At 45.9% G+C, this 15,908-nt stretch overlaps 1 protein-coding gene across 8 annotated transcripts in view; it reads left to right on the top strand.

The window, feature by feature from the left end:
* Positions 1-15,908, top strand: part of SLC4A4 (solute carrier family 4 member 4) — an 893,491-nt gene that overhangs the window by 734,594 nt on the left and 142,989 nt on the right. For all 8 annotated transcript variants that reach the window (XM_078676409.1, XM_078676410.1, XM_078676411.1 and 5 more), the window contains exon 8: positions 10,887-11,044. In XM_078676409.1, the coding sequence (XP_078532535.1) occupies positions 10,887-11,044 (158 nt within the window). The remainder of the gene's footprint in view (positions 1-10,886; positions 11,045-15,908) is intronic.

Below are 15,908 nucleotides of genomic sequence, written 5' to 3' on the forward strand. Positions count from 1 at the left end.
AGGCTGTGGACCATATCAAGTTAGAGCTCCTACGCAGTCAGCCACTCATATATATCTCTGTCTACATACATAGTCTGTCTTCTTTGGCTGCTTCCAGTCTTTCTTCTTTGGCTGCTTCCACTGTATGGCTTTGTGTCGTGCCAGGATCATCCCTCATGCAGTCGTGCAGAATTACATGTGTTTCCTTCTAGGATGCAAGACCAACATATAGTGTTTGAGTTTCAGTTTGGCATTAGTGCCCTCTGCTTTCTGTATGGCAAGGATCACTTGGTCCCAAACCTACCTATCAGGCACATTCAGCTTATATGCAGGAGGACAGCCCCCCTCTGATTTACATGAGACATCATGGTATAAGTTGCACAGGGGTAAGATACACTCTATGTAGGTATTTTATGTGTATGTAGTGAAACTGTGAGTTACTTGACACTCTGCGGGTGTATTGTAACATTTTATTCTACTCAGTGACTGTCAGTGGGGTGTCACAGCCTCTGTCCCGCTTGGCCTGACCAGTAGGTCTTGACACAGGCAGTTTGAACATATTGCTCTATATAGTGTAAACAATAAGCATCCCCCTTGGTTCAAGGCTGTTAATGTCCCCACTGTGTTAGATTCTAGTGGTCTTCCAGGGAATGACTCAGATGTAGACTTTGCTGCACTGGTCAGTCTTGTGTGTAGGAGGAAGTATTCTGTCCAAATACTATATTGTGGCTTGGTCTCCTCAAATGTGTGCCGTGTGCCTCTGTTGTACAAGTCGCCTATGGTTGCATATCCGTGATTGATCCAGACTGCAGCAGGTTTTTGAACTTGTGGGGTCTGCCCAATGGAGAATGTTCTGAAAATGGCATCCTGCTTATCAGCAGCCTAGAAAACTAGCCCTACGTGTGCGCCATCTGTGAAACGAAATAGGTGGTCTTTCCGCCCTGTCGTGGACAGGGACATGTACTGGAGATCCGCAGCACCATATCATCGCTTCGAAAGCTCCCTCTCTCTTTCGTGTGTCTCAGTCACCCAGTCTGGTAGGTGTTGTAACTCAGATGCCATGTACAAAGCCCATATCCGGTTCTCACATTCCATCATGGTCATGTGATAGGTGTAGTGTTTCAGTTTAATTCTGAGTCACTTTCCCGCCCTCGCAAGTGATGCCAGTATGCTATCTTAATCTTAGAGACCCTCTATGGAAGCACAATTAAACACACAGAGAAAGACATTTTGGGATTATGGGACTATAACCGTTTTTATCAGGGTCACTCTGCCCATAATGGAAAGCAGCAATTTCGACAAGAACTCCATTATTGTTGTGTTTCAGAGATCACCCTATCAATATTCATCTGAATACCTCGGCTGTGGGACACCAAGGTACTTGAGCTCCGTGATCTACCACTTCTCAATTTAGGATAGATCATCTAAACCATGAGTCCACACTCCTAGAGAGAGAATAGCTTAGATTTAATCCCATTACTGTATCGACCAAACATGTTGCCAAACCCATTGAGGATCTGAAGGATCCGCTAGAAGAGTTCTCTGTTGCCAAACTCATTGTGGATCTGAAGGATCCACTGGAAGGATTCTCTGTTGTCAAACTTGTTGAGGATCTGAAGGATACGCTGGAAGGGTACTCTTTTGCCATACTCGTTGAGGATCTGAAGGATCCACTGCAAGGATTCTCTGTCGCCAAACTCATTGTGGATCTGAAGGATCCACTGGAAGGATTCTCTGTTGCCAAACTTGTTGAGGATCTGAAGGATCCACTGGAAGGGCTCTCTGTTGCTAAACTTGTTGAGGATCTGAAGGATACGCTGAAAGGATACTCTGTTGCCAAACCCGTTGAGGATCTGAAGGATCGGCTGGAAGGGTTCTCTTTTGCCATACTCGTTGAGGATCTGAAAGATCCACTGCAAGGATTCTCTGCTGCCAAAATCATTGAGAATCTGAAGGATCCGCTGGAAGGGTTCTCTTTTGCCATACCTGTTGAGGATCTGAAGGATCCGCTGGAAGGGTTCTCTTTTGCCATACCTGTTGAGGATCTGGAGGATCCGCTGGAAGGGTTCTCTTTTGCCATACTCATTGAGGATCTGAAGGATCTGCTGGAAGGGTTCTCTTTTGCCATACCCTTTGAGGATCCACTGCAAGGATTCTCTGTCGCCAAACTCATTGTGGATCTGAAGGATCCACTGGAAGGATTCTCTGTTGCCAAACTTGTTGAGGATCTGAAGGATCCACTGGAAGGGCTCTCTGTTGCTAAACTTGTTGAGGATCTGAAGGATACGCTGAAAGGATACTCTGTTGCCAAACCCGTTGAGGATCTGAAGGATCAGCTGGAAGGGTTCTCTTTTGCCATACTCGTTGAGGATCTGAAGGATCCACTGCAAGGATTCTCTGCTGCCAAAATCATTGAGGATCTGAAGGATCCGCTGGAAGGGTTCTCTTTTGCCATACTCGTTGAGGGTCTGAAGGATCCGCTGGAAGGATTCTCTGTTGCCATACCCGTTGAGGATCTGAAGGATCCTCTGGAAGGGTTCTCTGTTGCCATACCTATTGAGGATCTAAAGGATCCGCTGGAAGAGTTCTTTGTTGCAAAACTCATTGAGGATCTGAAGGATCCGCTGGAAGTGTTCTCTGTTGCCATGCCCGTTGAGGATCTAAAGGATCCGCTGGAAGGAATTCTGTTGCCATACTCGTTGAGGATCTGAAGGATCCGCTGGAAGGGTTCTCTGTTGCCATACCCGTTGAGGATCTGAAGGATCCGCTGGAAGGGTTCTCTTTGCCATACCAATGAGGATCTGGAGGATCCACTGGAAGGGTTCTCCTGGATCCCTCAGATATATTAGATTGTTGTCAGCATACGACGAAATGTCGTACTGAGTGTTACCCGTTCTAACCCCCCATTCTTCCAAAGGGTAACCATGTGCATCCCTTTGATGTGCCATGGTCCAGCTGTAGAAGATATATTTACCTGTCCTGCCATGTAAAAGCGGGCTTCGATAGAGAAGCCCCCCCCCCCCACTTCTGAATGTAAGGGCCTATTTTCACTTGGCATTAGTTGGCAAAGCCATTTAGTGCTGTTCTTAAGGAAAATTTTGGCGCAAAATAAACGTGCGGACAAAAGTTGATCCACACGATCATTCCCGTCACTTAGCGCCATATGTATCATACAAATTCGCATTCGCAAAGGCCAAAATTCGCAGAATTTCGGCCTTTGCAAATGCGAATTTGGTAAATGGGATGTATGAAGGAAAATCCGGTGCAAAATAAGGAATCACAAAATTTGCGATTCCTTATTTTGCAATTGCATTTAAGGAATCGCAAATTTTGTGATTCCTTAAATGCAATGTATGAAGCTAAAAAAAATTGCAAAATGTCCCTAAGGAATCGCAAATTACCATCAACTTCAAGTTGGTGGTAATTAGCGCATTTCTTGAAAAATGACCATTTTTGCATTTATCAAAGTGCCATGTGACGCACATACATGCCCTTAGGGCATGTATGTGCACCACATGTGCATCCATGCTTATTTCAGGGGTGCAACAGGGTGTCCTTTGGACACCCCTGCACCCTTGAAATTATTCTCAATTTGCGATTAGCAAATTGCGAATTGCAAATTGAGAAAAAATTCCCATTCCTTCCTATGGGCCTCCTGGGCTATAGAAATGAATGGGAAAGTATTCCTTAATTGCGAATTCGCAATTTGGAATATAAAGAAATCGCTAAAAAATTGTGATTTTCTTGATACATACCAATTTGCGATTCTGAAATAGCGATTTCTTAAAAATCGCTATTACAGAATCGTAAATTAGTTTCTTGATACATATGTCCCCATGTCTCATATGAGCACCTGTGCAAAATGTGGGCCTCAGTGAAATGCCCCTTGGAGGAAGACTGCGATCTTGGTAACTGTAGCATGTGTAATCCTCTCTCTGTGGGGCCTTCAAGGAGCACTATTAGATCACAAGAGCAGCACTGAACTGTAAGAAAGGTGAGGTGTGATGTCTCAGTTGTTGATCGAGAACCAAGGCCTAGATGCTCATGCAGGATTCTCTGGTTAGAGCACATTCTGTGATCCTGGGCAAACGACTACATCTTTCTGTGGATCAGTTTCCACGTGTTTCAGTATCTCGAGCACTTGGAAGAGGCCTGGTGCTCACACATAGGCCCTCAATAAGGCCGATGGGTCGCCTAATAACGGGAATACACGGATCTCTTTACCTTCAGGTAACAGATTTCCTTTGAACATGCATCGCTTCAAACCGGGCATCAGCGCGCGCATTCCTACACACTATGCTTCCCTTCTTTCATTTGGGAACTTTTCTGTTTATTAAAAAAAATACACTTGAGCGTGCCATTTTAATAAAGGGAAATGGCAAGTTTAAGCCAAACGTGGTGAAACGATGGAGTATTTTATTCCTTATAATGAAAGGAGTCTCAGGGTGGCACAGATTTAAAAGCTGAATGTCAGTATGAGGGTTAAAAACACACAGCCCAGCGTGCCCCTGTAATACTGCCAGGGTTCAGCTGCGAGCGGGCGCTTGATGGCGCTGCCCAGATGGATGTGCCCGGCCCAGCGGAGGGCTGGTACAGCGCAGAGGTTGGCATGGAGACTTCTGGGTTTCGTCCTCCCCGAGTGAGGGGTTTTATTTGCTCAGGTGGTTGGCGGATCCTCTGGGAAGCGAAGAACCTTCCCTCTGAGATCTGACCCAATCTTCGCACCAGCCAGCTTGTGATTAATGGTGTGAGAAACGACTGGGTACAAACGCGTCCCGTGCCAAGGGGGCCCTCTGTTCCCACATTCACATGCCCCCGCTGGGGTCCTCTTGCCCTTTCTGACGCGGGCAAGCATAAAGATGGCACCGGGGAAGCAGTCATTAGCTGCTATTGCTCGCGCATTCCTGCTTTCGGTGCAGTGCTATTAGTAGTGCAGCAGGCGCAGTGGCACCGCAGCCCAAGGTTAGGAGCGGGTCTCGCCACTTTAATTACGCAAGATTCTCAGTTCTTATTTAGGTGCCGCATGTCCTTGCGTGTGTTAGGACTCGCGGTACAAAAGGGGGTGGTGATGGACGGAGCATCTGAACCAATCAAACACTCACCCCCAGTCAACAGATCTGGGTTTAATCCATCACCGTTCTTCAGCCCACTCTGCCACCCCAGTCATATGCAAATCAGTCTGACCCTGTGCATCACGGGAACAGTCCAGCCCGAACTGCCAAGCCATGCCTTCCCTGGACCGGAAACAAGCTTCTGAGGACCGGTTTCTGGCATTACAGCCGTCTTCAGCCAGGCTTGCTTGAATCCAGTGGCAAAGTGATAGGACTCGTGGCACCCCTCTCCGTCACTGACTTACGACTTAGCCTCTTCCACGTTTCTGAGCTAATATATAATGACTCTTCATCAGAGGACACCGGTGCAATATCATCGCAAACAGAAACATGCATGGTCTTTACGACACGTTTGTTTTTATTTCAGCCCATCTTGTACCATGTACAGGGCCACTGAAATTGTGCGGCAAGGGAGGACCAAATAATGCAGCCGGGTTGACTAAATTATGCAGCAAGAACAGCCAAATTATGATGTGTCGTATTGCGTCACATTTCGTGACAATATAATTTTATTATTTTGTCATTTTTACACGTTAACACTGTCTGGACAATGGTTTTCACCTCATTATTCTCATCTCTTTGTTATGCTCAGGTCCCTCGCTTTAAGCTCCAGAGAATAAGGGGGCAGCTCCTTCACGGTGAAGGCGGTGGCTGCTTGGAACGCCCTCCCCCTTGCCATACGTTCCATTAAAGACCCTGTTGTGTTCAGGAGGAAACTGAAAACATACCTATTTCCCTGAAAGTACTTTGCTCCACCCCCGCTAGGCCCAGCGCCGAGACACTCATGAGTAGCCATGCGCGTTACAAACTTATATAAATACATAAATGAATAAATTATTACCAGTGAACACCCATATGCAGCAATAAGTACTGAAAGGTGACTAGTCAACGTTTGCGAAGAGCGAACCCCTCTCAGACGAGCAAGTGCATCGCAAGCTCCCCAGCCGCTAGCTTGCGCCCAACCTTCCCTTGTGGCAACACATGAGTCTTTGATGGAGCAAAACGGCCTCAATTTTATTCACATAACATGGTCAAGCAAAGCAGTTCAAAATGATACCCAAGCATAGTACAGCATTATTGCCAAATTCTCTGTAGATCCAGTTCAGTCAGTGCAGTCCACATCCACAACTCATGACAACACCCTGCACGAAAGCCCCATTTCAGCAGGGGTCTAGCACATCCTGCGACCTCTAGGCTACATCTTGTTGCCAAGTGTTGTGGGTGGCCCTTGTGCCTAACCTGGGCTGCTAGTGCCATGTCTGCCCCCTGCCTCAACAGACTGCTCCCCGTGCCCCTGCTGTAAGGCATGCCAAGGGCATGCACTTGAGTGACTCCTCCTTTGGCTATAGCGCTCCCTCTGCTGTCCCTCCGTGCTGTCTCCGCCACGCTGCTTGTTGTTTTTTGACCTGAGGCAGCTCCCCCACCTTCTCCCTCCATGCTCTCCTAGTTGAAGCCTAGCAGCTCAAGAGCACCCCTAATGTTGAGAAGGGACAGGCCCATGCTTACGCCCATCAAATGTACCTCGTCAGGTTCGTAATATCATGGTTTTTTGAGATTGATTAGCCCTTTCTTCACAAAACCCCACCCATTGGCTTTGCACACATTGACACGGTAATGTCCAACTTCTTTGTTGACCTTTCTTCTGCTGCGCTATCCAAAGCCCTATTCAATTTGAAGCGCGGTATGATCTCCGACGATACCAGCTCTGCTGGTCTAGTGAGTCTGGGGACTGCTGTCAGTCCAGCTATCATGGCCCTGATTAAATCCCTACGCCCCAGGTCGGCTAGGTAGTTCACCCCTAGGTGTACTACTATTGCATCAGGCTTCCCTTCTCTCCCCACTGTAAATTGACCGCTAGGCATTTGGTGTTCGCATCACAGCCCAACTTGCCCATCCAGGAGCCTGCAGTTCCCTTATAATTCTTTCACGCAGACACCCACCGCTGTGCCCCGGTGACGAATGAACGGCTCAGTATCCATACCCTGCTTGACTGGAGGAACCTGTCATGAGAAAAGCAACTCAGCTTAAGTCGGGCTAGATGTAGCCCCCGAATGCCTCCGATGCCTGCCGGCCTATTTGTTTGATGCAATCCACATTCATGTCATTGGCCGCAGCCATTGCTGCGGCACCTATGCGGCATTACTGTGGTGCGATTACTGTCAGTGGGACTGCATTAAATTGTAAGCGGGTGAGGTTTGATTATCATGCTAGAAAAGCAGGTGGTCGGCCTGGACGTCACTCTTTAGGTAGTTACACATGCAGCAAACGGGGCAGCATTGACTTGTTTGCAAGCATTGCAAACATCTGTGCTTGCTTCTGCACTCATGGTCTGTTTTTGATCTTCTTAAGTGAATTGTCATGGAACTGTTCTCCGTGTGCAGGCTCCCCCTTCCAAGCATGCTGTCCCCGAGTTGAATCTGGCAGGTACTACCAGTTCGCTGACCCTGAATGCCCCAAAGAAGGCAAGGGAGAAGGCTGCCCTAAAGAGCAGTAGCTCCTGTCTGTGTGTGTAGGTACTCTGAAGCTCTTTTAGTACTTTCTGCAATGTGCTGAAACATATGGGGCCTCTCCTAGCTCGTTGCCTTAGTTGGAAGCGCCCCCATCCCTTCATGGCTGCCGCACAATAAAAGGTACCGGCAGGGTCGCTATTACCTGCTAATTTTGCATAATAGGAATCTGCGCTAATGTGAGTTTGTGACCAGAATACCCTTTTTCTCCTTGAAAACGCCCACTTTATAAATCCTCTATGTCTGTACTTGACATTTCTCTAAACTCTCGAGCACCACTTATGGCCCTAAATGTCTACCAGCGCTCATGATATTTGGTTTCTGTCTTGAGGTCTAGGGCATTATCCACCAGCATGGTCAAATCGGGTCTACTAGGTTCCCATGTTCTTGTGGTACCGCCGTTATGTCAAGACCCGCATGCAGTGCCAGCTTCTTTTATTTCTGCCACTGAAAGCGAGACACCGCCCCAGCCACCGCATTTACCACACCAACCACACCAGGAATATGCCTGGCCCTGACTGTAATATCAGGCCTGAGCTGACAACCCACCAAATGCAAGTGACACTATTGATCAATGCTCTGTTCCCAGAGTCAAAGCTTTGACCACCCTGTGCTTGGCTACTCAGAAAGTAATTTGTTTGTTAGCGAGCCACTCTTCCAGAGTTCCAGCACCATCAATTTTTGGGTGATCCCCTTCTCATGTCAGCATGCCGGCCAGCGGGCAGCTGCCCATGCCAAGTCCAGGATGGCCTCAAATGCGTCACCCCCAACTGCATTGGTAAACCGCTCCAGCTGCCCTACAGACACTCAAGGTTCCCACCAGATAAAGGTCCCATGAAATCGGCGAGGAATGTTGCCCATTGCCAGAGATCCTCCTTCACCCTTTGTGTCAGCCTGACCCTGTGCTGCCTCCTTGTCAGCACTCTTGCTAACCATGCCAAACGCCTGGCAAATGGCCTCCCTGCTGGTATCACCTGGTTGGCGGAGTTGAGCTTGCCTGGCAGCTGGTGCATCTCTCCCAGTGTAGCTTTTTTCTTACCCAGCAGTGTCGCTATGATTTGTTTCTGGCCATCTACTTTTGCTGATGGCAGCCTGCACAGGCCATGCATGGTATTTAACTCAATGCCCAAGAATAACAGTTGCGTGGTTTAGCCCTCTGTTTTCTTCTGCGCCAGCGGCACCCCAAGCTCATCTGCCAATGCCACAAACTTCCCCAACAGCTCCACACACTCAGCGGAGCCCGGTTTGCCAATGAACAGAAATTGAGGTAGTGGATCCGCCCCCTGCTGGGTGACGTTCCCCCAATACCCACTCTAGAAAACGGCTAAAGGCTCCAAAATAGGTGCAGGAAATCACACAGCCCATTGGCAAGCACCTGTCATGGTAGTATCCGTCCTCTTGCTAGAAGCCCAGCAAATTCTATCTTTTTGGGTGCACCCCTAGTAGGTGGAATGATGATTCGATGTCAGCCTTAGCTAGCAGGGCCCCTTTCCCCGTTGCCATGATCTGGTCTGTGGTGGTGTCATTTGTGGCATAGGACACTGAACAACTATTTTGACCCAGCCAGTCATTGACTGAATGCCCCGTTGGGTGTGACAAATGGTGGATCAGTCGAAACTGACCTGGCTCCTTCTTGGGTACAAGTACTAACTGTGATACAACAAAATTGCTGCAAGGAGGCTCTGAAAAGGGGCCGGCAACCCTCCCCAGGTGGACCTCTTAGTCAACTTTTTGACTAACTATAGACGGGTTTCCCTGAACTGACTTCAAGTTTTACAAAGTCTCTGAGTTGGAGGGCCTTGGTATGGTATCTTGAACCCTTGCAGGAAGCCTTTTACCAGTAGCTGTCTTTCTTTAACCCTTTGGTAATTGCTCAATAGCCTCAGCAGTGATGTCGTTTTCATGGGTGTGGGGAGTTGTGTGGTAGACGAATAATCTGCTTCCGTTGCCTCTATTACTGTCTCTCTACTTTTTGTTGAAGGCGTTTTTGCTACCCCAGATCCCTTGGCCCTCTGGCATTCAATGGCTGGGTATGCCTCTCCGCAGTTAACTTACAGGACTGCCCCCATTTACAATCCTCCTAGTTATTCCTCCAGCATGCTGTCTTGTGTCCTTTACCCGTTTTCCCACTCGCCTACGTCTTCGTTCTGTTGCTGTGGGGAATTCCATCAAACCTCCCTTTCTTTCCTGTTCCTTTTGTGTGTAAGATTAAAAGAAATCTTCAGGTGCCATTAGGGACATTTTTGCATTGCAGATCTTCTTAAATACTCCTGCTTCTCTATATTTAACCTTGCAAACTGTCTATAGGTTAGATTTCTGCAGAAGTAAGTCTTGCAATTTTGTCCACTTGTACATCACCTTTTTTTCTCCACCGGGAGTATGCAAATGCCTGGGTGTGAATCTCCAGATCCACGGATTTGCTTCACAACTTGTGTTTCCCTATGGGGCTAGTGACTCCCATTATTGGCCAATTGTAATGAGGCCTTAAGAAATAACAATTTTGAGGGGTATCCATGGACTGGGAACAAATACAATTGTGGCTGGTGTTGTTGCAAACATACACTTGAGTTGTGCACAGCGTGGGTGTTGACTTGGTAGTCAGGGAGGAAATGGATCCCCCTAATGAGGATGTCACAGCTTTTGTGAAGTAGAGAGTGCCCGAAATATGATGGCCTTCCAAGGTCATGACTTGTCTGAATCCCAAAGAGGAGAGTTGAGAGTAAACTATTGCAGAAGCATTGATCTGCTATCATGGAGAGATTCAATAATACATTTTTCATATAAAGCACTTTGAGGAAAGTTTGCATGACAATAATATCATGGTAAAAAATGTAGAACTGCAAAAAAATCTCATCCGCTACATCGCTCGCCACTAAATTGTCAAGGTAAGTATATTACTACTGTTCTTACCACCATATCTATTCAGCGAGCCTTACCTTCCGATGTAGTAGTTAGGTTGATGTTAGTTTTATGTAGAGAAGACCATTTTTTTCATATGATTCAACACATGCAGTATAGTGGTCATATACACCTGGAAAAGATCTTTGTAGTTACTGTTAACAGTAATTGTAGACATGATACATTTATCATCTGGTGAATATGAGGTGTGTTTGCTGTTGAGGTGAGTGGACAATCTTTGCTTAGCATTATTGGGAGTTTGAGGTTTGTTGGTGCATGTCACTGTCAGGTGTGAGCTGATATTCCAAGAGACTTGCACATTCTCTCCAGTTTTAGAATGTGTTCATGAGTCCATTGCAGCCAGGATGTGAATATGTGCCCCCTCTTTCAGCTGAAGAACAAATTCATGAAAAAATTGCCACGAGATGCAGAAGCCTCCAACGTGCTTGTGGGCGAGGTCGACTTCCTTGAAAGCCCGTTTATTGCGTTCGTCCGGCTACAGCAGGCTGTCATGCTGGGGTCACTGACCGAAGTCCCTGTGCCCACAAGGTAGGAACAACTGGTTAGGCATATGGAGGTATGAGCAAAAACTGATTCCAGAAATACATTGTTTGCATACATGCATAGTTCCATCATTTTTAGTACTTCTTTTTGTCAAGGGGACTCAGGTAGTGTTCCAGTGGATGCCTTATAACTGGCCAATTTTCTGTCAATCACCTTTTAACTCAACCTTTTTTACTTTGAGCAGAAGTGTAACTGAAATATGTTTTGCCTCTTGCAATGATGTTGTTTCGCAATATCTTTTCGTTTTTAGTTAATTTAACATATATCATAACGCTTTATCTAGTTCTCAAAATGAACAATTGTTTCATTCCTGAGTCATATTTTTCCTTTTCCCCATACATCTATTGTTTCCAGTACATAAGATGTAGATACAGTGGACCTAGAATCAGCTCCTTCCTTGTGAATTGGATTGCTCTGGCTTAGAAGTCTTCTTCAAGTAATAATGGCACTATTCCTTACAAGGTCCAATTAGGTTTCAATATTTTAATTCAGAGCTCGACCCTTGGTAGCCGTAGCACTAAAAAGGCAAGCTTAACTTAGGGGAATTGTGCAAAGCATTTATCCATAACAAAACAGTTAAACATTAGAAAACACATCACAATAAAAATCATGCTCCAATTTATAAAAACTGAGGAAAATGTAATGAGTAAACATATTCCAAAACAACAAAAATCAGTTTAGGAACCGTAGATATGGTTTTCCAAAGTTTTTGATGTTCCTAGCTCCATAAACTGTAAAACACCAACTTCCGGTATCTGGTCTTGCTAGGCCGGGTCAAAGTCAAAAGTTAAGGCCTACTGTAACGGAGGACAGGTCAGAGAGAGGGACCATGTTCCGTCTTTGGAAAATTTAGCTTCTGACTTGGTCTTTCCCTTGGTGAAAATCCTCATAGACTAGGTCATAGACAAGGTCCATTTGTAGGACCCTGGTTGGAGCCTCGGCATTGGCAGTAAGTTGTAGGCTCTCGATGTCGAAGGCGGGAAAACTCAAAGCAGGCAAAATCCAAAGATCAGTCCCACAAAGGTGTCTTCGCTGGCAGGGTGCTGCTCGGCATTGATCCCGGCGAACTCCTCTATGTTTGAACTTAGAACATTTTTGGGAAGTCAGGATCCTTTCAGCCGGGCAAACTAACAAGTTGGTCTGACCAGCAGATGGGTGTCAGCCTCTGGTACTTTTGGAAAAAATCTGTGAAACATTTTCGAAGTCCCAGCCTTTAGGCAGGTAAAGGGCGCACTGGCACTTATCCAAGGGCTCCAGGACCTTAGGGAAACCACTTGGGGTTCAGGACCTACTCCAGGGGAAGCCACCAGCACGGTCCAGAACAAGTCTGTCAAGAACTGGTCAGCTGAGCTCTCCAGCAAGGTGGACTTATTGCAGCTTTTGTGTCCCTGTAGGTTAACAGGGGGCTATCCAACTAACCCTTGGAGTCCACTCTTCTGTCCTGGGTTCAAGTGGGAGCAGGTTCAGCCCTTGGGGTTTCATTTCAGAGGTTACAGAAGATGCAGTGTGTCTGTCTGAAGTTCAATGGGGGCTCAGCAGGTGTCTTCCTCAGGTCCAGTCGAGTTTTGAAGAAGGTATCCAGGGGTGCCACCTTTATGCCTGGCACTAGCTTGTAGGTGGGAGAAACTCCCTCTCCAATAGGGAACATTTTCCCAGTAGCAGACTTTCCCACTTTAACACAATTTTCTGGGACGTGGCCGTAAATAATCCCACAGTGCCCTGTTCTGGGAAAACACAACATGGCAGAATCTTTCTTCACTTGGTTAGATCTCTGGACACACCCCTAAAGTGTGTCTAGGGAAATGAGGAACACCCCCTACTAACCAATTTTGGAAAGACTATTGCCCCCACTGGGATTAGTGCCACTCTGGCTACTTGGGGAATGGCAGGGGTAGGCTTAGGTGTGAGGTACATCTGCTTATGACAGGGGATCCCCTTTGAAGCTTATGCAGTTGGTGGGCACACCCCCAGGCCTCCAAGGCCCTTTTGTTCCCTTTTCTGGGAGCATTTACACCTCCTAGCAAGCTGCCAGTTGACAGATAGGAATTAACTCTGAAAAAGCTGCTAGAGGCTTTAGGCAGGTAAACGCCAACTTTCTGGGAGTGGAATTTTCAAAATAGTAATTTAAAATGCAACTTGACCATCAGATTGAATTATAAATTCCCACTAAGTTGGGTCCTTGAACCATGGATCTCGCTATTTCCAAACTGATATTATACATTATAAAGTGATATAATGTAGCCCAGTGCTTTTCTAAGGGAGAGACAGCCTTGTCAAAGTGAAGACGACATGGAGGGTTTTCACTGCAAGACCTTGTAAAATGTAGGAACACATGTTCTCATGTCCTACCTTTAAAATACCATCCACCCTGCACTCTGGGCATTTAGGACCTACCTTAGGGATGACGTACCAGTATTAAAAATGAAGGTTTACACCTGGCAGAAGGTTTATTTTGCCTGGTCGAATTTACAGTTTTAAATCTGCACTCTCTGGCTGCAGAGGCAGGCCTGAAGATATTCTTTGGTTTCTTACTTATTTGATGGTATAATAGGTGCAGCAGTCCTCTAGTGACATTTAATTTATACGTCCTCGGTGCACTCATTACCATATACTAGGGACCTATAAACAAGGTATATATGTCAATCAGGGAATTAGCCAATTCTACATGTTTTAGGGGTCAAAATAATCACACTGGGTGCTGGATGGCAGCAGGCCAGTGTCCAGAGTCCATACACCAGCAGTGACATCCAGCAAAAAGTGGGGAGTGGATGACCACACAAAATGGGCATTTTCTCATTCATGTGCTTGCATGGTACTACCAAAAGGCATTGGCAAATCCAATAGTTCACTCTTTTAGATCCAAAACCTATTGGCTCTGTCAGTGCTTGTTTTTTTCTTGAGATTGGATGTAATGAAATGAAAGACTCTGTTGCCACCCACACTTTACTTTGAACTAAGGTAAGGGCATGTTTTCACCAGTAAAGCTCAAACCTTCAAAACATGCTTAATTCATTTTATATGTTCATCAAGATAGGGCCAGAATTCTCATTCCCAGCTAATAATTCAGCAGACTGCATTTTATTGCAAAGTTCATTGTTTGTCTATCTTGAGTCCCGCATTTGATCAGGTGTATTAAAAGTGAATACATTTCCAGTGGTGTAGCTGGGAGGGTGAGGGTGGTGGTGGTCCGGCCCAGACGGCACTGTGTTTCGGGGCGGCGGGAGTCATATCTGTAGACTACCACCATCCCTTTGCCCCCGAGAACAAGTCGTCCATCATCCGCCATACCTACCCCTCCCCCGAAATAAGTTGTGCGACACCGCCTCTCTTACCTGCACCCGGGCAGCTACCTTAGGGGCCGCCCCAGGTGCCAGTAAGGCTAGCTATTCCACTGTATATTTGTATAATTTCTGATAATAAATAGTTTCATAAGTTTATATATGCCTATGTACTTCAAGTAACAGGTGTTACTAATAAACACTTTAATGTTACTAATTGTTATCAACCTTGGATTGACGAAAGGCTGAGTTTCCACCTTCATGATCTAAACTCATAACTCCAAGAAAACACCACTTCCAAGCAGCAAACATTCAACTCGCTGAGCCACCTTGCTGCATCAAGTAATATATGTGTCAACTGACAGTTCTGAGATGTTATTGTATTGATTCTTCTTCATTCGTTGATGTTCTTACATTTCCTAGGTTTAAGGTCTGAGCTGTGTTTCGTTTTGAGAGTCACACAACAGACTGGAGCCAGGAGGCTGCCAATAGAAAACTCACAATAATTTAAAGTTTGCTCTGACAAGATAATTTTGTGTATTTTAGACTTTCTTTATCAGGAAATATGATTGCCGACTTGTAGCTCTCCGACCAGAGTTGAGTCGTGATTGCACAGTTGGAAGGCTCATTAACCTTGATATGGAGCGCCCTGAAGAATCATTCCCTGTGACGCGTCTGCTGAAAGGCCAATTAGAACAAGTCCCAAGTGGGCCAAAGAGTTGAGAAGATGGCGTCACTGGCGCGCGTCATGGAGCAGCAGATTCACACATACAGTGACTTACAAATGAACCGCGGAACTCCCTAACAAATTCTAGGCCTGATTCTCAAACTGTATTTTGAAGTGCATAAAGCAGTACTACAGCGGCACTACTCACATACTACACAATGCACTACACAAACCTTTAGCTAGAGACCTCCTCATGTGGGTCTCCTATATTTTCTGTGCAGTGATGTCCACCATTGTGGTGGAGATCTCCACACAGGTACACAAATTAATAGTAAATGTGGATGGACCAAGGAAAGAGGTGGGAAAATGGGAAATGGGGAAAGCTAAAAAACAGTAACACAAACGAGTAAGACGATTAAAATTCACAAAATACACTGCTAAAACTACTGCAGCCCTAAATGTATTAAAACAGGCTCAAAAGTACTCCGTCTTGTAAGGCGAGCACCACACATGGCCAACCATTGGTATTGCAAAGCACTTCATAGAATTAACAGTGAATGAATATAACATACCATGAGAATGTTAAATAAATTAACTTATTTCAACATTCAAAATAATATATGTATATTTTTAAAGTGATAAAAAAATACATATATACATAATTATTGACTGATTAAAAAAAATGTATTGAAACACTTAGGGCTCAATTTACAAAGGTACTTATGTGTAGTAAAGTTACGAGTGCGGAGTTTCCGCACTTTTGGTGGAGTCTCTGCACTTGGGGCGAAAACTGTTCTGCCCCAGTTGCCGAGATTCCGCTACTAGTTCCGCCACAAGTGCGGATACTCCGCACTTATAACTTTGCTACACCTACGTGATTGGGCCCTTTATTTAAAAGTAAACT

This window comes from Lissotriton helveticus, chromosome 2_1 (assembly GCF_964261635.1).
Source record: "Lissotriton helveticus chromosome 2_1, aLisHel1.1, whole genome shotgun sequence".
Taxonomy (NCBI): Eukaryota; Metazoa; Chordata; class Amphibia; order Caudata; family Salamandridae; genus Lissotriton; species Lissotriton helveticus.